The sequence below is a fragment of the Ictidomys tridecemlineatus genome, unplaced genomic scaffold (assembly GCF_052094955.1).
Source record: "Ictidomys tridecemlineatus isolate mIctTri1 unplaced genomic scaffold, mIctTri1.hap1 Scaffold_90, whole genome shotgun sequence".
Lineage (NCBI taxonomy): Eukaryota > Metazoa > Chordata > Mammalia > Rodentia > Sciuridae > Ictidomys > Ictidomys tridecemlineatus.
The window spans coordinates 341,022-362,884 of record NW_027526137.1 but is presented as its reverse complement, the minus strand read 5'-3'; the positions used below and the strand labels follow the sequence as shown (position 1 = coordinate 362,884).

Genomic DNA, 21,863 nt, shown 5'->3' with positions numbered 1-21,863 from the left:
AAATACAGATAGATTTTACAGGAAGTGGTCTAAAAATCTATGTTATTGCCTGAGAAGTACACTAATGTTCCTATTCTTTATTACAAATAGTTTGTTAATAAACTTTTTTAAGCCCTACAAACTTGCACATAGCCAAAGTGCTATCAACCTAATTTAGAAATAAATTAATTCCCAGAGCATTCTATGGCTCTTCAGTTTATAGCTAAGTATATTTGGTTCTTCTTGGAATCAGCCGTTGGAAGCTAAGGCAAAATATAATATTTGTTTTCCAGATTATTAGCACTATATTTATATATATGAACTTTTAGGTATGTTTTACCAAGATCAGCTAATATAGTTTTCATATATTTAAGTATGCCTTGTATATAAGGAAATATTTGTAACACATTTAATATATTCACTTAGTCCCTTTAATTCTTTTTATAAATTGTAAGATTATGTGGTGATTTTCTATAATGATTACAAGTTACCCTGCAGCTTTTTTCTCTTCTCATTTGTTATCATATGTACTTTCCTAAATTTTTTTTTATTTAAAGTATGGAACTTCCATATTTTTATTTATATGAACAGTTATTTAATCAAAGGGTTAAAATGTTAATAAGTATAAAAGTTGTTAAATAGCACACAACCTCAGAAATGTAAAAGAAATGATGCAGAGTGTAGAAGAAAGGTCAAATTATTTGCATTCTCAAATACAGTCTCTTAAATTTTTTTATTTATACATTCTATGAAGAAAGCATTTTTCAGCCTTCGAACCATCTAATAGTGAAAATTTGGGATAAAGTTAATTTGACATATAAAGTTTCTCTCCCCTCTTTGCCCTGTTGCTTACATTCTTCTCAAAGAGTAGCTAGATTTCTTATGGGAAGTATGCTTAAGTAACTGGTAATTATTTCACATTTTTCCCTTTTAGTTGTGGTCTATGTCTAATTTTAAAGTATCTGGTAATTTGAAATAAATAGATGAAAGGATTTATTTTCTTTCCACTCTTGGTACGTAGAAGACTGAGTGTGTAATCCTCATGTATTGTAATAAGGTATAGTTTGCAGCATATATTGTTATTCATAGAATTAAGTGTATCTATTATTGTATTAATATTATTCACATAAAAGTAATCTTTGAAGGTCAATGAAGACAAAAGGGATATTTTACATACTTTTAAAATTAAATATTTTATTTAAATGCCATAATTACATGTGTTTCAAAATATTACAGTCGTATCAGTGCAACCACATGCCGTATTATTCATTTGTTGATTACAAATATTTAAGGTTTAGTTTCTGTTTTTTTCTCTGTGTTTAGTACTTTTGTATTTTGTGGGGAGATACAGAGTATAGACTATAAAAATCATTGAACTTACATACATAATTTACAGTAAGTGAATATATTAGTAAGGAGTGCCATTTCTACTGTCTACCGTCTTCAGTATTGAACTCATTACTCTTTCCCTTGGGATACTTGAAATATAATTTGTGTCTACCACAATGATCTGAAACTTAGACCCAATGAGGGAATACTCAGCAATAATACCTTAACATGTTTAATAGTTATGAAACATGCAAAATCCAGTGAGACATGAAAGGATGATTTAACTATGTAGGGTGTGAGGTCTTTACAAACTAGATTTTGCTTTCTTTCTATTATTATTATTATTATTATTATTATTATTATTTTGTAGAATCAGGAATTGGACCCAGGGCTTCACACATGCCTGACAAGCACTCTACCACTGAGCTATATCCCCAACCCTGAATATAGATATTTAAAGATGAATAAAAATTCACCTGAAAAACCTGGAGGGAGTTTAATGAGGAAAGTTTAGAGTGCTTGAGGGGAAACAAAAATGAAGCTGAATCAAATCATTAATAGTCTTGTGTACCACACTCAGGAGATTGGCCTTGATGTTAATAAATTAGCCATACTGTAAACATTGTTGTTCTCCTAAGTATACTAGACAGTGTTGTAGGTAAGTGCTAAAGAGTCAAAGATGGGAAAGCTATGTGATTTGAACATAATAAAAATCTTGTGGCGTTTGACTTTTCAGTATTTGTGTAGGATATGTGAGTATGCCCTTGACAAATTGAAGAACTCATTTATTGCCAATACTACCAAAATGATCACTGGACTCCTCTAGTTTATCCCAAAGGTATCAGTATCCCAATTTTTATTGTTGTTGGCTCCCCCCCCCAATAAATCTAATGATAGATTGTTTCCCACTCTAAATGAAAGGTTTGTCAAGATTCATGAATAAGAGTAAAAGAAAAACATTTGGCAGTATCTCATTTAACTAATTGATAACAGTTTTGGGCAAGACATTTAAAAGGTATGATATTGGCATTCATTGTTGCTTTGATTTTATATATTCATTTCTTTTTAATTTTTTATTTTAATTTGTTATGTATTACAGTTCATATTACACATATAGAGCACAATTTTTCATATCTCTGGTTCTATACAAAGTATATTCACACCATTCGTGTCTTCATGCATGTACTTAGGGTAATGATGTCCATCTCATTCCACCATCTTTTTTACCCCCTTGTTCCCTTCTTTCTCTTTCCTCTATCTAGGGTTCGTCTAATCTTACCATGCTGCCCCTTTCAATCTCACAATGAATCAGCCTCCTTATATCAGAGAAAGCATTTAGCTTTTTTTTTTTTTTTTTTGGCAAGCTTCACTTAGCATTATATTCTCCAACTCCATCCATTTACCTGCAAATACCATGATTTTATTCTCTTTTATTGTTGAGTAATATTCCATTGTGTATATATACTACATTTTCATTATCCATTCAACTACTGAAGGGGGGCGTCTAGGTTGGTTCCAGAGTTTAGTTATTGTGAATTGTGCTGCAATAATATTGATGTGGTTGTGTTCCAGTAGTATGCTGTTTTGAAGTCCTTTTGGTATAGACCAAGCAATAGGATAGCTGGCTCTAAAGGTGGTACCATTCCCAGTTTTCCAAGGAATCTCCATACTGCTTTCCATATTGGCTGCACCATTTTGCAGCCCCACCAGCAATGTATGAATGTGCCTTTTTCCCCACATCCTTGCCAACACTTACTATTGTTTGTATTCTTAACAGTTGCCATTCTGACTGGAGTAAGATGAAATCTAAAGTTTAGTTTTGATTTCATTTCTCTAATTGCTAGTGATGTTGAACTTTTTTATATATTTGTTGATTGATTGTATATTACCTTCTGAGAAGTGTCTGTTCAGTTCCTCAGCCCGTTTATTGATTGGAGGATTATTATTATTATTAGTTTTTGTTGTTTAGCTTTTTGAGTTCTTTATATACTCTAGAGGTTAGTGCTCTATCTGATATGCAAGTGATAAAAATTTGCTCCCAAGCTGTAGGCTCTCTGTTCACCTCACTGATTGCTTCTTTTGCATTTTTGTTTGAATCCATCCCATTTATTAATTCTTGATTTTAATTCTTGCGCTATAGGGAGTTTTATTTAAGGAAGTAGGGGCCTAATCCAATATGATGGAGATTGGGGCCTACTTTTTCTTCATTTAGATGCAGGGTATCTGATTACTAGTTCCTTGATCCACTTTGAATTGAGTTTTTTGCATGGTGAGAGAGAGGGGTTTAATTTTGTTGTGTATGTATTTCCAGTTTTCCTAGCAAACATACCATTTGTTGAAGAGGCTATCTTTACTCCAGTATATGTTTTTGACACCTTTGTCTAATATAAGATAACTGTAATTATGTGGGTTAGTCTGTGTGTCCTCTATTCTGTACTATTGGTCTACCAGTCTATTTTGGTGCCAATACCATGCTGTTTTTGTTACTGTTGCTCTGTAATACAGAAGTTCTGGTATAGTGATGCCACTTGCTTCAGTCTTTTTTCTAAGGATTGCTTTAGCTATTCTGGGACTCTTATTTTTCCAGATGAATTTCATGACTGCTTTTTCTATTTCTATAAGGAATATCATTGGGATTTTAAATATAATGCTTTTGTTAGTATGGTCATTTTAACAATATTAATTCTGCCTATCCAAGAACAAGGGAGATCTTTCCATCTTCTAAGGTCTTCTTTAATTTATTTCTTTAGTGTACTGTGAGAGGATTTGTCACTGATATACAGAAATGCCTTTGATTTATGAGTGTTGATTTTGTATCCTGTTAATTTGCTGAATTCATTTACTAGTTCCTTAGTCTGCGGCTAAGGAAACAAATCACCAAAGTTGATGATTAAAGAATGAACATGAATAAAATATTCTTAGATATCCCTATCATCATTTTTAGAATCATATTGAAAATAGTATTCTTGTGGTGACTTATTCATTTGATCAATAAATATTTGAATGTCTTTTACATTCAAAGCGTTGAGGATATAACACTTGAATGCACTAGACACAAACCCCTGCCCTCGCAAAATTTTTATTTTAGTTAAGAGGAGAAAGCCAAAGAATAAACACCTAGGCAAAATACTGTAGTATGATAGATGGCAATAAATACTGTGCAGAAAAATAAAATCAGTAAGAGATTGGCCCAAAAGGGATGATTTAACATAGTACATTCAAGAACACCTCTCAAGAGTGTGACACTGAGCAAAGACTTGAAGAAGATGATGCCTCTCATTAAACTCATATCTGAAGGAAGAGAAAACAAGGGCAAAGACCCTGAAATGGAAACATACCTAGTGTATTTAAAGGATCATAAAGAAGCTAGTGTGACTAAAACATACTAATTGACATTTCTGTATTTAATTGTTATGTCTTTAGGACATTTTGAAACTATTAAACAATTTCTCAACTTTTTTTTTCTTTAGGTGGTATTAACTTTTTTTAGTATATATTTTTTCATTGTCGATGGATCTTTATTTATGTGGTACTGAGAATTGAACCCAGTGCCTCACACATGTGCAGCAAGCACTCTTCCACTGAACTATAATCCTAGCCTGACATTAACTTTTTTACAGCATTAAACTAGTTGTCTTGTAAAACATCCCACATTTTTTGTTTCCCAGATTTTTTTTCTTTCTGTATTATTTAACATGTTCCTATGTCCTTTTTGTTCTTTCATTGAACGTCAGGTCTAAGGACCTCCTTAGATTAGATTTTTTTCAAGGAAATTCATTGGTGAAATTTTGTGTGCAATATATACCAGGGTATTGATTAGCAGAGCTAAAATTGAGCCTTGTTTAAGGTGAATTGCATCTCTTTGTAAAATTACATTTTCTTTTTTTTTGCAATTGCCAAATAATGGTTTGACAACCATTGAAAATTGGCCAAATAATGCTTTCAGTGTTCATTAATAATCTGTTCCTAAAACTTTGGGTTTATTTTAAATCTTTAAATCAGTGTGGCCTGAAGTCTGGAAATTGGATATTCTACATAAAATGTTTTGAATTAAAGTGTGTCCCATCTATTCTTATGGGACAGAGTAATTGGGCATTCCTAAACAAAACTTAGTCCCCCTATTGAAAGAATTCCTCCACGCAAGACACTTCGCTGAGGAGAGTTCCACTTTATTACAAAAGGCTGTGGGCTTATATAGATCTAAGGAGAAATGGCAGGGCTTAGGTAAATGACGGCTCACTCATTTATTGGTAAGTTCCTCCAGATGTCAGTTCCGGAGCCCACGAAATTAGTTCTTATTGGGGCTAAGGTTTCCTGCCAGAGAGATTTGAAATTGACGCCAGCGTGAGAGTTCACACTGGTGGGAACTTTTCGCACCAGTGGAAAAAGGGGAAAATAGGAAGAGAAGGTCCTTAGGCGCCATGTTGGCTTTTTTTTTTTTTTTCCTGGGGTGCGGCTGCCATTATACTTTTTCCCAACACCTATCAGTTGTCAGGAACAATGAATTTTTATTTTCTGTTGTGTAAAATCCACCAGTCAACCAAACCAAAAACATAAAAGTTATTTTTGTGTGTCATTTAAACTGGTAATTGTATTTTTGCACTATTTCAATGTTTATCACATTCTTTCCATTATCTTCCTCACCATTGCTACTATCTTAAATTTCCTGCTCCATCTCTCATTTTGTTTATGAATATGTTAGAATGGTAAGTCTCCTTAGCTCTTTTTCTGTTCCTTTGCCTAATGACTGACTATTCTCTACATTGCAATCAGTTATTTCTTTATAAAGCTAGTTACTCACTTGGTCAAAATCATTCATCAGCCGCCCACTGCCTCGAGAATGAAGTGTAACTTCCTTAGTTTCCTTTATGAGTCACTATGCTCCTGCCCTTATTTTGTTATTTTAATACTAGAAATTCTATTTTAGTTTATGAAACAATGTAGCTCTATGGTCCCATTAGTATGACTTTGCTAATTATATTGCTTGCAATGCTTGTTCCTCTTGCCCACTTAGTGAGGCCTAAGCAACTTAGCTCTGTTTCTAAATAAAATATAAAATAATAAAATATAAAATCCAGTGGGGCTTAACCCAGTGGCTTAACCACTGGATTCAATTCCTGGTACCAAAAAAAGGAGGGGTGGGGACCTTTGATCAATATACTATCATGTCATACTTACTATTCTTTTTATACTTTTTAGGACAGTGGTGATTATCCCCTTACCATGCCTGGACCACAGTGGAAAAAGTTTCGATCAAATTTTTGTGAATTTATTGGAGTCCTGATTCGACAGTGTCAATATAGCATTATTTATGATGAGTATATGATGGATACAGTAATATCCCTTTTGACTGGTTTGTCAGACTCCCAAGTCAGAGCTTTTAGGCATACAAGTACCCTTGCTGGTAAGTTACCAACATGTTCTTTCTTTTCCATTTGGTTTGTTAAGTATATTTTATTTCAGTTAAGCCTTCTTTAGAGCAAATATTAATTTTATACCAGTGTTCTGGAAAATAACATTCTGCCAAATTCATCTCAGTGATTTGTGTTATCTGTTAGGGTAAAGTTTAAGCCTATTTACTTATCTGGCATCTGATAACCTTAAAAATAAAAATGTGTCAGTAAATTTCTTTCTGAATGTGTTTTCCTACATCTTTATATTTTACAACCAAAATATTTTAAGAGGTAACTATGCCATATTCTTTGGTAAACCCAATTAATGATAGTGGAAATTCCAAATTGGCATTGTTTTTTCCTCTACTTAATTACATTGCTTTATGGCTTATTGTTTTATTGCAAATATTTTAAACAATTCTATCTAGTATAAAACAGATATTCTTTCTGTAACTAATGCTTTGCTAACTTAAACATATCTAGACCTAATGTCTCTAATATCAGTTCATTCAGGTACTAATATCAGTTCATTCAGATAATATGAAAAACTGATAAGTTTTTACCTTTGCTTTCTTCATTTAGAATTATTATTAACTTGTCAGCCAAGTATATTCATTTTTTTGTTTTCCCAAAAGATAATTTTATTAATTGAGTAATTGTCTGTTTTGCCTCTACTACTTTAACTGTGCTTACCTAAAATGACTGTTCCTTTTCATTCATGTATGGAATGTGCATGTGAGAGCACATGTGTATATATAAACATATTTCAATATTCCCAACTTACATCTTTTTGTAGCAGTAACTTTGTGTATCTTCCATCTTAATTTTTACCATGACAAACCAGATTTAGGTTAACTACATACATTTCATCTTGCATTTAAATTTTAGTATTTCATTTATTTAAAACATTGTTTCTCAAACCTCAGCATGCATAAGAATCATCTAAAGACATGTAGAAACAGATTATTGGGCCTCACCCTCAGGATTTAACAAGTTTCTAAATGATGTTGATCCTGGTGGTTTGGGAACAATATGCTACAAATGCCTGATTAAATATTGTGTTGTTTTCTGGCTTGACCTATTACCCAATTCCAGTATGATAATATTATCTGGAGTTATTTGAGATATTCCATTCATTTTTTCCAATTTTCTTTTTATTTATTTATTTTTTGTTCTATACAGCTATGATTAGTGTTCTACAGTTTTATGCCAAACAAATATGAAACGATTTATTTTCTTTTACCATTGTCTTTTTTCTCATTGTTAAGAGGAGAGGGAGATGTTTTACCTAGTTTTATCTTTATATAAAAGGTAAAATAGAAATATCATTTATTGTTAAATATTTCTGTACTGAACATAAAGCAAACACAGTTTATTCTGTTTTGAGAATATCCTCCTCTTCATTATTAGGAAGAGAAATGTTTTTTACGTAGTTATATATTTTTTAAAATATAATTAAAATGTTTATTCAGTAAGTTGTGTGATACTACACATTGCTCTCTAATTTCATGGCCTTTAATATCTTCTGCATATGTCTGCTTTTTCTTTTTTTTTTTGTTTTCTATTTTCTTTTTATCTTACTTCTCTCTGTGTACAGTAATGCCCAATTACCTGGTTGTCAGATGCATAAAGACTTCAGTGATTTGAAATATACACAACTTAAACATAAGGTAGAAATTGCTTCTAAAAAGCCAAAGTTGCTGTCATAAAAAATTAATGCACTTGCCTTCAAAAAGAAGTTATTATCTATTTTCTTAAAGTCAGGAGAGAAGGAGAAGCAACAAATTGAAGATTAACCTTAGATACTGTTCTGCTGGTAGTGTTTTGAAATGACAATTCACAAAAAAGACAGAAAGGTTAGTTTATAGATCTTATGTTTCAGAGCAATCTGGGGCTCTTCTTTAGCAGTAGATTACCTCTCTTGAATCCAGAAAACTTTGTGCCACACAACTCTATTTAAGAACAGAAGTTGGGCACCTTGGTGCATGCCTCTAATCCCAGTGACTTGGCCGGCCTGAAGCAGGAGGATGGAAATTTCAAGGCCAGCCCAGACACTTAAATAAGACCCTGTCTCAAAATAAAAAGGATGAGTATGTAGCTCAGTGATAAAGAACCCTTGGGTTCTAGCCCCTAGTACTGAGGGGTAAAAAAGGGAAAAGAGAAAGAGTATTGTATTATAGAAATATGCAGGATATTTTCACTTTTAAAATATTGACTTGGGACTAGGGATATATATTTCAGTGGTAGAGGGCATGGTTAGGCACAATTCCCTGTCTTCAGTTCCGGAACCAAAAATAGCATGTTGTCTTAATTCTTTGAACAACACACTTTAATTCATTTGCATTTGTCCTTCGATGCCATGTAAATGATGTATTTCTGTATTTTAACTACATTTATTATGATGATTCATTTTAGTTCTTCTTTCTGTTGACTCATTTTCACTATCCCTTTGGTTGCTTATATCTGCTAATTTTGTATATTTTCATTATGGCTTTTCTTCTGTTTAAGTTGAGTAGCTTCCTTCGAGTTCTTTGTTGTCTCTTTTCCCATTATTTACTTGTGTTCATGATAGCTCTTAAAATTGCTTTATGAATGCCTTTTTGTTTTCACCCAAACTCTTAAAAATTTCATCATGTAGATTATTTGCATTTGAAATTGTTTTTCAAAATCAAATATTGAAAAGTGGAAGTTATCAACATTGTTTATACTGATTTTTTAAAACTTAGAACCTATTTTTCAGTCATTCTCTAAATTTGTTTCAAAATAGTACTTTAATTCCCATATGTCTATATTAATCATCATATCTTCTGAAGCTCAGTTGAATAAAATGTGTGAGACATATCAATCACCTTTCTTTCAACAAAGCACAGAGGGCTTGCTGAGAACTTAATTCTAGGTTGGACAATAATTATCCATATTGTCAAGGATTTTTTGTTCTCATCTTTGTCCTCTTTTTTTGTGGTATGTATTGAGGCATGGATTAAAAGATAATCATTTTTATTCACTTTGCAGGACAAATCTTAGGGACTAGATAAAATGGGCAGGAACATTTAATCCTCTGCTTCAAAGACTATGTGCATGGACAGTTACAAGGCAGTTATGGCCAGATATGATTATCGGCTTTGGAATAAAATGCTCCTTGACATTGCTTATATCTTAGCTGAGAAGAGAGAGAATCAGGTTAGTTATTTTGTAGGGTACAGATGTGATGAGTTCCATAGCTTCATAAGTTACTAGAGTGATCTTATCAGTAGTACTTTTAATCTGTTTTCCAAATATCCCACTTTCTTATTATGAATTAACTAATGTGTCCCTATTATCAGTGTTTATGCATTGAGTTAAACTCTATACTACATTTTTGTTAAAAGTTTTCAACATTCTGTAGTTCTTCAGGTCTGTTATCCCAGTTTATAAGTATTCTAACTTTTCATTGGAGGTAAACTCTTTTTGGAGTACTTTTATTATTAAATTGAAACAGGCTGATAACAGTTACATTTTATTTCCTGCTTTCCTTATTTTTCTTTTCTATTAATTGAAAATTTAAAGTATAGTGTTTTATTTGCTTGACCCGTTAAATAAAGAAGGCTCACATTGCAGTACAGTTTTTATTAACTCTTAATCCTCAGAACTAAGTACCCTTATAATAGCTCTCAGTTGGACATATTAGAACAGTTTGTGGATTTAACTTATCTAAGAAACATTTTCTTACACTAATTCTGGTGGATTTATAGTCTGAGACTGGGAACATTTTCCCCCAATTTGATGAAGTTTTTATACTTTAGGAGAAAGTTTTTTTTTTTTAAACATGGTCATGAATAAATAGGACTTTCTTTGATTTAGCACTTTGTTTGGAATTATGAAAATAATGGTTTCTTCCAAGAATCTTTTTCAGAATTATAGTTATCTCATTTTTAAGCAACTGCTTTTAAACTGTATGCCAATACTTCAGAACTTGTTCACTTCAAATTTTTGTTAGATGGCAGTTTTCAGAATGAGCAACATTGGTTTAACTTTATTTTTCATTATTTTCTCACCTATGTAATTTTCTAATGATGTTGCAGATAGTATTAATCTAATACTGGCTGGCTACCTCTCACTTTTAAGGTAAAGATGCTTATTTGAACAAAGGAGAATAAAGAATTAAGTATCTGTATTAATAATGAAGTAATTGATTCTGTTTTAATTTTTTCCAAATTGAGTTTGGGAAAAATTTTAAAATGTGGTCAAGATCATTATATAAGGGCAGTCTTGATAAATGGTTTCAAGATAAATTTCAAGATAAAACTCTTGAAGGATTAAATATTTCTTTATACTTTATTGTTTGACACTATTATGTTAACTTGTGGTTGATTTTATATTTGCATATGGTTTATTATTTATTAACATTTCTTAGCATCTCTAAACTTTTTCTGTGAAGAAAGATATTATGTATGTGAAATTGCTTTATTTATTAATAGTAGGGTGAAAATCATTTTGCTTTAGAATATTGACATTTCTTTTCTTTGGCTTTTAGTTGCTGAAACCATATATTAGTGATTGATAGAATGGGTTTTGGAGACAAACTTTCTGGATTCCCATTTCTCTGTGCCTTTTACTAGTTGGATAATCTTAACCTACCTGGTCTCATTTTCTTCAAATGCAAAGTGGGAAAGATAATGACAGTTACTTCTTTCTAAAAGAGATTAAGAGAGTTTGGAATGGTGTCTGGAATTTAGTAAGTTGCTGCTCTTACTCTATAATGACAAGAGGGCTAATAGTATTTGTCTGTGTTCATACAGAATGTTTGAATACCTACTTATAGTAATAATAGACATGGCTAATGGGGAAATCAGGGAAAAAAGACAAGTTAGTGAATTTAGAAAAATTGCTGTTAAGGAATATTAATATGATGCATTTTCATTTTACTTACCTATTGATTCTCAGAACCCATATTCTATTTATTAAATTCACTAAGTATTTTATAATTCTTAAACAGACAGATTATTTCTGTTTTTTATGGTTAGGATTTGAAAAGTTTAGTACAATCTGTCATCATCAAAAAAAAGAGACCATAGAGTATAAATAATTTCTCTTTTAATTTTTGTCTTTATATTTAAATTTTCCTACTCATTTTTAAGTGTTTCTTAAAAAGTACAAGTTTTCATTGCCTTGTACTTTTATCCCTTCTGTTATTTTACTTTATCATTCATCTTTCTCACCCATGCTACAGGTATAAAACTTTAATTCAAGTTTCTAGTATTTGTTAATCATTACCTTGTAGTATTTTGGGGTTAATATACAGTTGGCCAAAACCACAAATACCTCCACATCATATAATTATATCTGTAAAAGAAAAGTATGACTTTAAAATTTTAATATCTTTTTTGAGTCTAGAGTAATTTAAAATTTTTTCTTTTTGTTGGTTTTTACATTCCTTTTGTTTTTTTTAACAGTTCTGAAAATCGGCTTTATTTTAGAAACCAGTTTCTTAAAATAAACCTTGTTTTTAAAAATCACTTTACAAACATTTTGTATCTTGTATTTATTAACTTAGTGACTTTGGACAAGCAGCTTAACATCTGTGCTTCATCTGTATGGTATCAATACCAGTGATCCTTTCTCAGTACTGGCATGTAGTTAAAACAACGTGAAGAATCAGAACTCTTACAAACTTAAAATTATGGTCAAAATTAAGTTAAATAGAATCAAGGAAATAAAATAAGTGTTAAATTTATTTAACAAGAATTTTAATGTGCTTTTAATTTTTTTAAATCATAACCTTATTTGCTACAATTGTACTGTCCCTCAATTTATATAAATTTTCTGTTTTTCCTGTTGTTTGGATCCTTTATCTTTTAGATCCCCTATTATATTTTTTCCCCTTAATTTAGTCTCCTTTTCTGGTATAGGATATTATCTGATACATTTATGAATAAAAGGATATCAGGGAAGTAAATATTTGAGATTTTGCATGTTTACAAAATATGGATTTGGCCTCTTATTTAATAGTTGACTGCAATCTAGATTTAAATATTACAAATTATTTTCTTCAGAATTTGTCTCTATCTTCCAGTATTGCTCCTGAGAAGTTCTTCGCTATTAAGATTTCAAGGGCTAGGATTGTGGCTAAGTGAGAGAATGCTTGCCTAGCATGTGTGAGGCACTAGGTTCGGTTCTCAGCACCACATATAAATAAATAAGATAAAGGTTCATCAACAACTTTACAAATAAATAATTAATTAAAATATTTCAAGCCTCTCTCCTTCCCTCCCTCCCTCCATTCCTCCCTTCCTTCCTTCCTCCCTTCCTTCCCTCCCTCCCTCCCTCCCTATTGAACTCGGTGGGGGGGGCACTTAACCACTAAGCCACATCCTTAACCCTTTTAATTTTTTTATTTTGAGACAGCATCTCACTAAGTTGCTGAGGCTGGACTCAAACTTGGAATCCTCCTGTCTCAGTCTTCCAGTCACTGGGATAACAGTCTTGAGCTGCTCTGCCAAGTAATGACCCTGTTTCTTGTCTTTAGAAACTTTTACATTTTGCTACTTGTTCCTAGTATTCTGAAATTTTACGGTGCTATACTCTGGTGTATGTTTTTTCCAGATTGGTGGGTATCATTGTGGGGTTGTCTAGTGGTAAACTAATGTTTTCATTATAGGTCCTCAGATGTTGGCTTTGGTAATTTTTTTTTCTCCTGTAAAAGATCAGCTTCTTTGCAGAAGCATGTATAATGGCTGTCTTGACATTTTGGAGTTGGGTAGGGTGAGGAAGTGCTTGACATTCTGCACATCACATATAATTGTTAATGTGAATCACATATGTGTGTGTGTGTGTATGTATGCATATGTATTATGTATATATATGATGATTCCAAATCTCTGGTTTATTTTCCTCAAGAAATAAATGTCTGGACTTCCAAAATAAGTATGTGGTAGAAAAATTGCCAGGCTGCCTAGGTTTGGTGAGGACATGGGAATTTAATTGCATATTTTACAGACTATATTACTTTCCATCTTCTGTGGAACAGATGCAGTCTGTTTCTGCATTTTACAGAGAAAAATGGCTTTTTGTTTCACAGATAATAGCTGTCATGATTTTTCTACCTCTTTCTTTGATTTGAATGTTCCCTCCTCGTCTCCTTGCTATTCATATATTTGTGATTTGAGACTGCAGGTATTTTCTGGATTCTTTGAAGATGAAAAATCTTTTCTCCTTCCTATTTTGCTTCAAATTTAAAGGGATAAAGGGATTAGTTAAATATTTTTTTTAAATAGTTTTTTAGTTGTAGATGGATAGGATACTTTTATTTGCTTGCTTATTTCTTTGTTTTTTTTGTTTGTTTTTATGTGGGTGCATCCCAGTGCCTCATGGATGCTAGGCAAGTGCTCTACCCTGAGCCACAACCCCAATCCCAATTAGTTAAATCTTTATCATTTGAAAATGATGAAGTTTATCATAGCCCCCTTTTAACCTAAGCTTTTTATAGTAAGGCTTATGCAAAATTAAGTATTATCAACCCTCTCTTAATAATCTAATGTGTCCCATTATCAAACATTTTTAGACACTAGATATAGTAACATGTGCCTATAGTCCCCTCCCCACTTTGGAAGATCACTTGAACCTATGAGTTTTAGACCAGCCAGGGCAGTGTAGTGTTTTTTTTCTGTTTTCCTACTCGTCTACTGTTTTTCTTCTGTTTGGTCCTGAAATACTTTTACACAGTATTTTTAAAAATTTTTATTTGTTTTAATTAGTTATACATGATAGTAGAATGCATTTATGCACTTTGATATCTATAGATGGGATATAATTTTTTCATTTTTCTGAGTGTTCATGTTATAGAATCATATTGATCATGCAGTCACATACATACATAAAGTAATAATGACTGTTTCATTCCATTATCTTTCCTATCCCTAAATCCCCTTTCCTCCCCTTTTTTCGATTCCCTCTACCTAGTCTAAGGTAACATTCTTCTTTTATTGTGAATTAGCATCTTTATATTAGAGAAAACATTTGGCCTGTGGTTTTTTCGGATTGGCTTATTTCACTTAGCATGATTTTCTCCAACTCCATCTATTTACTAGCAAATGTCATAATTTCATTCTTCTTTAAAGCTGAGTAATATCCCATTGGGTATATATACCCCTTTTTTAATCCATTCATCTATTGAAGGACACCTAGGTTGGTTCCATAGTTTAGCTATTGAGAATTGAGCTTCTTTAAACATAGAATGGCTGCATTACTATAATATGTTGATTTTAAGTCCTTTGGGTATAAACCGAGGAGTGGGATAGCTGGGTCAAATGGTGGCTCCTTTCCAAGTTTTCTGAGGAATCTCCATACCACTTTCCATAGTGGTTGCACCAATTTGCAGTTCCATCCCAGTATTTTTATTATTCTTCACACAATATCTATCTCTTTTTTTCTTTCATTATTTATTATAATCACATCCTTCTTTATACCCTCAATTTCTTGCCTCTGTCTCCCTTCGCCATACTCCCTAGAAAACCCTGTATCACCATATGCACCACACTTGCATCAGAGTACCTGAAAGTGACTGGGGAGGAAACCTAACTCTAATGGCTGGATTTTCTGTTAATCTGTCAATGGAACCTTTTTAATGCTGCCTAGTAAACCCTATGATATTTCATTCTAGAGTTATTTGCACTTCCTTACAAGGTTATGCCTTACCTCAAAACTATAAAACCTCCTGTCTTGTCTTCACACTTAGTTGATTATCTTGTTCTTTAATGGAAACAATCAGAAGAGGATTATTCAAGGATTAAACCTACCTGTCTGGCTACAATAGTTGTAATATCTATACGTTCTGTCTTTTCTCTTACTACAATGCCCTCTAAGGCCAGTCCTTATATTTGTACAATGAACCTAAATCCCCGTTCACTTTAGAACATTGTTTTTCAGATTGTTCTCTCTCTCTTTTCTGACTTCAATTTGTCCCCTGGGATTAGATAAGTCTTATCATTATGCTAACATGCTGTAATGGCTCCCATCTTTTAGCAGATCTCTTTAATAAATGGGGATTGAACCTAGAGGCACTACTGAGTTCTTTTTCAATCCCCAGTTGTTCTTATTTTTTTTATTTTTAGACAGGGTCTCACCAAGTTGCGGAGGATCTTGCTAAATTGCTGTAACTGGCTTCAAACTTGAATTCCTCCTGCCTCAGGCTCCAGAGTCCTTTAAATTACAGATATTCACTACCATTCCTAGCTAATCCGTGTCTAGATAGAGACAGCAAGAGATTTAAGGTGATAAAGCTGTAGAAATAATGCAAGTATACTGGTTATTTCAAACATCTATTGCATAATGAGAGAAAGGATAGATAATAACCAGGATTTTAAAACAGTTGGAAACGTTCATTCCAAATAAAATAGCCAGTTTTTCAATTTACGTTTTTTACTGTCTTTTCTCCCCCCACCAGCTACAAGAAAACCAGGACGAAATCGAAAATATGATGAACTCTATTTTTAAGGGCATATTTGTTCATAGATACTGGTAAGGGATTTTTAAAGTCATTTAGAAAGTCTTTACCTTAGATAATTATTGCTTATTTGTAACAGACTAACTGTAAAGCCATAATACTCTACTAATTATTACTTTTGTTTTCTGGAAAACAACTGTGGCTGTAAATGCTATGTAAATGACATGTGGAGAATATGCACTTATTACTGCCACATTCTTCCAAACTCAGACTGTCTGCTCTTGGAGGCAGCCTATGGACTTGGCATTTGTACTAATAGAATATTTATGTGATTATTAAATTAATGTAGCCTTAATAAGATATGTTTTTCACATTTGAAAAAAATTAAATGCTTTACTTCTTGATCTGTGTTACTTACTGTCTTGTTTAATGATCAAATTAATGACTAATCTTTTTTAAACATGTCTGTTAAGAAGAAAAAGGACAAGAATAAGAAAGGAATTGTTAGTGAAATATTTTTTGTCATACTACATTACGAATGAGTTTATTTTGTCTTTCTGTGAAGTCATAAAACTTTGAAAATACTACACTATAAAAGCATATTTGACATAAATTAATAGATTGTATGTGTACCTATATTTCTGTTACTTAGATGCAGTATATGTATAGGTAGATACACTCCAATAGAAGCACTGTTTTCAGATGGATTTGAAACTGTAGTTGATAAATTCATATAAAGCAGTAGTTTAACATAAGAAATTTTGTGTGTAGGTGTGTATTTATATATAACTTTGAGATTTTAGCAGAATTTAAACATTTTAACTCAAAAGTATATAAATATCTTTTGAAACAGGACCAAGGCCTTAGTTTTAGTATGGATTCTCTGGTTAGATCTTTATATCCTCTTTTTTGCATAAACCTTGCATATAATCCAATACTGACCCATTTATTTGAAACAACAAAAAAAGAGCTTACATGTATGTGGCATGCAGTCATGTAGTCTTTTGTTCTTTGTGAATGTATAATTGAGGTAAAACTGCATATTTAATTGTATAATTGAATGAGTTTTGACATATTATGTACCTGAAAAGCCACAAGATAAATAATAAGTCCATCAACCTTAGAAGATTTTTCTTGGCACTTTGTAGTTCCTCCCTACCTACTTTCTCAGCACTTTACCCTTGCATCATCCTGTTCTGCTATTTGATTCATGGTTCTCTTTTAGACTTTTGCAGCAATAGAATTATGCAATATATATTTCTCATTAGTCTGGCTTTTTTGTCTAAAAAAATTAGTCTTTCACCATTAAATGTATTGTTTACTGTAAGGTTTTCATAGATGCCATCTATTAGACTGACAAAGTTTGTTTGTTTCTGTTCTTCAGAAAGTTTTAATTCAGAATGTACATTGGATTTTATGAGTTGCTTTTCTGCATCTGGAGATCATTGTGTAATATTCTTTTTGAACATTGTTAATGTGATGAACTGAGTTGTTTGACTTTCATATGTTTACATTTATTCATGGGTCAAAACCCACAGTCATGTTGTAGTTTTTTCTTTTTATTTTTTAATATTATTGAATGTGATTTGCTAGAAATTGCTCAAGAAGTTTTGCATCTTCAAAATATATTAATCTCTCTTTATTTTAATGGATGTATCTGACTACTTTAGGTATAAAGTTAACAACACTGAACTTGTAGATTGGTTTGCATTCTGAGCTATTTGTCCTTACCCCCATGCTGCCTTCTTTGAGTAGCATTTGAGTAAGATTTTTTTTAAATGAAGTAACTTTTTTTTCTATAGCTTTATTTTATTCATTTATTTTTTATGTGATGTTAAGGATAGAACCCAGGGCCTCACATGTGCTAGGCAAATACTCTACCACTGAACCACAGCCACAGCCCTTGAGTAATATTTTTAAATTAGGTAATATAGTATTTCTACTTTGTTCTTCCTTTTCAAAGTTGTTTTGAGTATTATAGGTCCTTTGCAGAATACAAATTTGGGGATAAACTTGTCCTATTTTACACAATAGCTTCTGAAGTTTTCATATGAATTGTAATGAATCAATTCTTTTCTAATCGTTTTCATATTTTATCTTGTAACTGCGATTTTATTATTTTGTGTTAGATTGTTCCCTGCTATTACACAAAAATACAGTTTTTAAAATTTGTACAAAGTAATTTTATCCTAGCAGTTTTGGTCAGGGTGTGGTGAGTTTTGTTTTATTCTGTTTTTTTTTTTAGGTTGTTTAGAACTTTTCTACATGTGAGATATGGTCATTTTTGAATAAAGAGAGTTTTACTTTTTGCTCCTGTTATCTCTTCATTCTTTTCTTTAAAAGTATCTTTACTTCTAATTGATGCATCGTAATTATACAAACTTATGGAGTATAATCTGACACTTAATACATGTGCACAAATGTAGATAATGTCAGGGTAATTAGCTTCTCTGTCACTTAAGGCATTTATTATTTCTTTGTGGTAGGAATATTTGAAATTTTCTCTACTACCTATTTTGAAATATTTTCAGTTAATTGTTGTGAACTATAGTTAGGCTGTTGTGTTGTAAAACATTAGGAGTTATTTTTCCTGTCCAGCTGTACCCTTCTACCTGTTAATAATTCACTCTCTGTCTTCTTTTCCCCATGTCCTACTCAGGCTCTGGTAACCACCATTTTCTTCTCCAGTTCTTTGAGATCCAACTTTTGTTCTATATATGTCGAAGAACATATTCTTTCTGAGCCTGACTTGCTTCACTTAACATAATGTCTTCTACTTCATCTCTCGTCTCACAATGGACAAGCTTTCATCCTTTTGATGACTGAATAATATTTCATTGTATCTACATATCACATTTTCATTATCTATTCTTTTGTCAGTAGGTGCCTAGGTTGATCCTTTATTGGCCATTTTTGTACTGTCTTTGTGAAAAAGTCTGTGTCTTTCAGTCTTTTGAAAACTGGATTGTTTTTGTCTTGAGTTTTTGATTAACTGGTATATTCTAAATATTAGTCCCTTGTCAGATACATGGCTTGCAGATATTTTCTCTATTCTGTCAGTTATGTCTTCATTATTTTGATGGGTTTCAGTATCATGAAGAAGTTTTAGTTTATGATAATCCAATTTATCACATTTTGTTTCCTGTGTTTGTGAATTGATAGCAAAAAATATCTTTTCCCAGACCAATGTACTGAAACATTTCTCTATATTTTCATCTAGTAGTTGTATAGATACGGGTCTTACATTTAATTTTTTTATCATTTTTTTGTAGGTTTTTTTTTTTATATGGTGAAAGATGGGGATCTAGTTTTCATCTTGTGGATATCCAGTATATATCCAGTTTTTCTGGAACAGTTCAAGGAAGAAACTTTCCATTCCTCAGTGTACACTATGGGTACCTTATCTCAAACTGTCCACTGTTATTTGTGGATTTATCTCTAGGAACACAATTCTTTTGTATTCTATGTTAACACCATGTTGTTTTGGTTACTATATCTTTGTGGTATCTTTTGAAGTCAGGTATTATAATACCTTCAGCTTTTTTTGCTCAGGACTGCTTTGGCTATTTGGCACCTTTTGTGATTGCATAAAACTTTTAGTTATGTTCTGAGAAAACATATTTGCTTTGTTAGGAATAATATTGAATTTGTAGATTGATTTGAGTACTGTGGATATTTTAATAATAAAGATTTTTTTACTCCATGAACAGGAAGTGTCTTTCTATTTACTTTTGTCCTCTTCAATTTATTTCATCAGCATTTTGTTATGTTTGTTGTAGAGATTAGTCATTTGTTTAAACTTATTCCTAGGTATTTTATTTTTACTTCTTTTCACTTAAGTTTGTAGGTATCGCAAATGGGACTATTTTATTGATTAGTTTTTTAGCAATTTTGTTTTTGGCATATTTAAATAAAAAAGCTACTGATTTTTGCTAATTGTTATATCCTACAACCTTAATGAAATGTATTCTTTTTAACAGTTCAGAAGAATCTTCAGTTTTTTCTATATGTCAAATCATGTCCTCTATAAACAAAAATAATTTACTTTCTTCTTTCCTATTTGGGTGCCCTTTATTTCTTTCTCTTGCTTTATTCCTCTGCCTAAGATTTCCAATGTTGTGTTGAATGAGAACAGTGACAATAGACATCATTATCTTTTCCTTCATCTTAGAGGTAATGATGTCAGCTTTTACCTATTCAGAGTATTGGTTACAATTTTGTCACATGTGGGCTTCATTATCTCAAAGTACATTTCTTCTTTATCTAATTTTTTGAGAGTTTTTATCACAAAGGGACATTGAATTTTATTGAATATAGTTTTTCTATCCACTGACATAATTAGATGATTTTGTCCTTTCTTCTATTAATGTATTACTGTGCTAAGTTTATTATTTTGAACCTCCTTGTATCCCTGGGATAAATTTAATTTGATCATGGCACAGGATCTTTTTAATGTACTTTTGTGTTTGATTTGCTAACATAGTTTTGAGAATTATTGCATATTTGTTCATCAGGGATATTGATCTGTAATGATCTGGGTTTTGGGGGGAGAGCAGGGGGGCAGGGATCAGAGAGAGAACTCGCAGCAGTTGATCACAGAGCCACATCCCCAGCCCTATTTCGTATTTTATTTAGACACAGGGTCTCACTGAGTTGCTTAATGCCTCAGCCTCCTGGGCCACTCGGATTACAGATATACACCACCGCGCCTGGCTATAGTCTGTTTTTGCTATTGTTTGTTTTTGCCTGGTTTATTTATCAGGGTAATGCTATCTTAACAGAGTAAGTTTTCAGGGGTTTCCTCCTTTTCATTTTTTTAAAGTATTTAGAGGAGAACCGGCATTATTCCTTCTTTAAATATTTGGCAGAATTCAGGCATGAAGCCATCTCATCCTAGGTATTTCTTCTTTGGTAAATTTTTGTATTACTGGTTATTGATCACTTCTGATTTTTGTCATTGTGATTCAACTTTGTTAGGTCATATGTATCCAGAAATTTATACTTTTCTTCTAGGTTTTTCAATTTATTCCTGTATAGTTATACATCATAATCCTTAATGATTCTTTGCATTTGTATTTCCTGATGTTATTTACTTGGGTCTTCTGTTTCTTTTTTGTTGTTCCTATTGTTGTTTAGTTAGTCTATATAGTAAAGATTAGTCAGTTTTGTTTATCTTTTAAAAAATCCCTTTTTTATTAATCTTTTGTATTTTTTAAGGCTCTATTTTATTTATTTTTGCTCAATCTTTGTTATTTTTTTCTTCTACTAACTTGGGGTTTGGTTAATTCTTTTCTAGTTCTTTAATTTACATACTTAATTTGTTTTTGTGAAATCTTATTTTTCTAATGTAAGTACTTGCTACTATAAAAATTACCTATTTGTTCTGCTTTTACCATATTGTCATAAGTTTTAGAACATTATTTTTATATGTTTGCAAGAAATTTTTAAATTTCCCTATTGGTTAATGAAGAGAATATTTTCTAATATGCATGTATTTCTATAGTCAATGTCTAAAATTCTTACTGTTTTTCTAGTTATATTTCATTGTTTTCAGAGGAAGATACATGCTTTGGCTTCATTTTTTTCAAATTTGCTGAGACTTATTTTGTGACCTAACATGCCTGTCCTGTGCTCATCATTCAGTATTGCATTATTCAGTCTCCATGTATTTATATAGTTTCTGTAGTTTTCTTGGCCAATGAATTTATTTTGTTATGATCTGATATGATGCAAAGAATTAT

General features: G+C 31.9%; 1 protein-coding gene across 2 annotated transcripts in view; it reads left to right on the top strand.

Annotated features, from left to right (window-relative positions):
• The window catches only part of LOC144364693 (endothelin-converting enzyme 1-like), a 94,581-nt gene that overhangs the window by 25,977 nt on the left and 46,741 nt on the right, over positions 1-21,863 (top strand). For both annotated transcript variants that reach the window (XM_078037600.1, XM_078037599.1), the window contains exon 3: positions 6,508-6,712. In XM_078037600.1, coding sequence (XP_077893726.1) covers positions 6,508-6,712 — 205 coding nt within the window. The remainder of the gene's footprint in view (positions 1-6,507; positions 6,713-21,863) is intronic.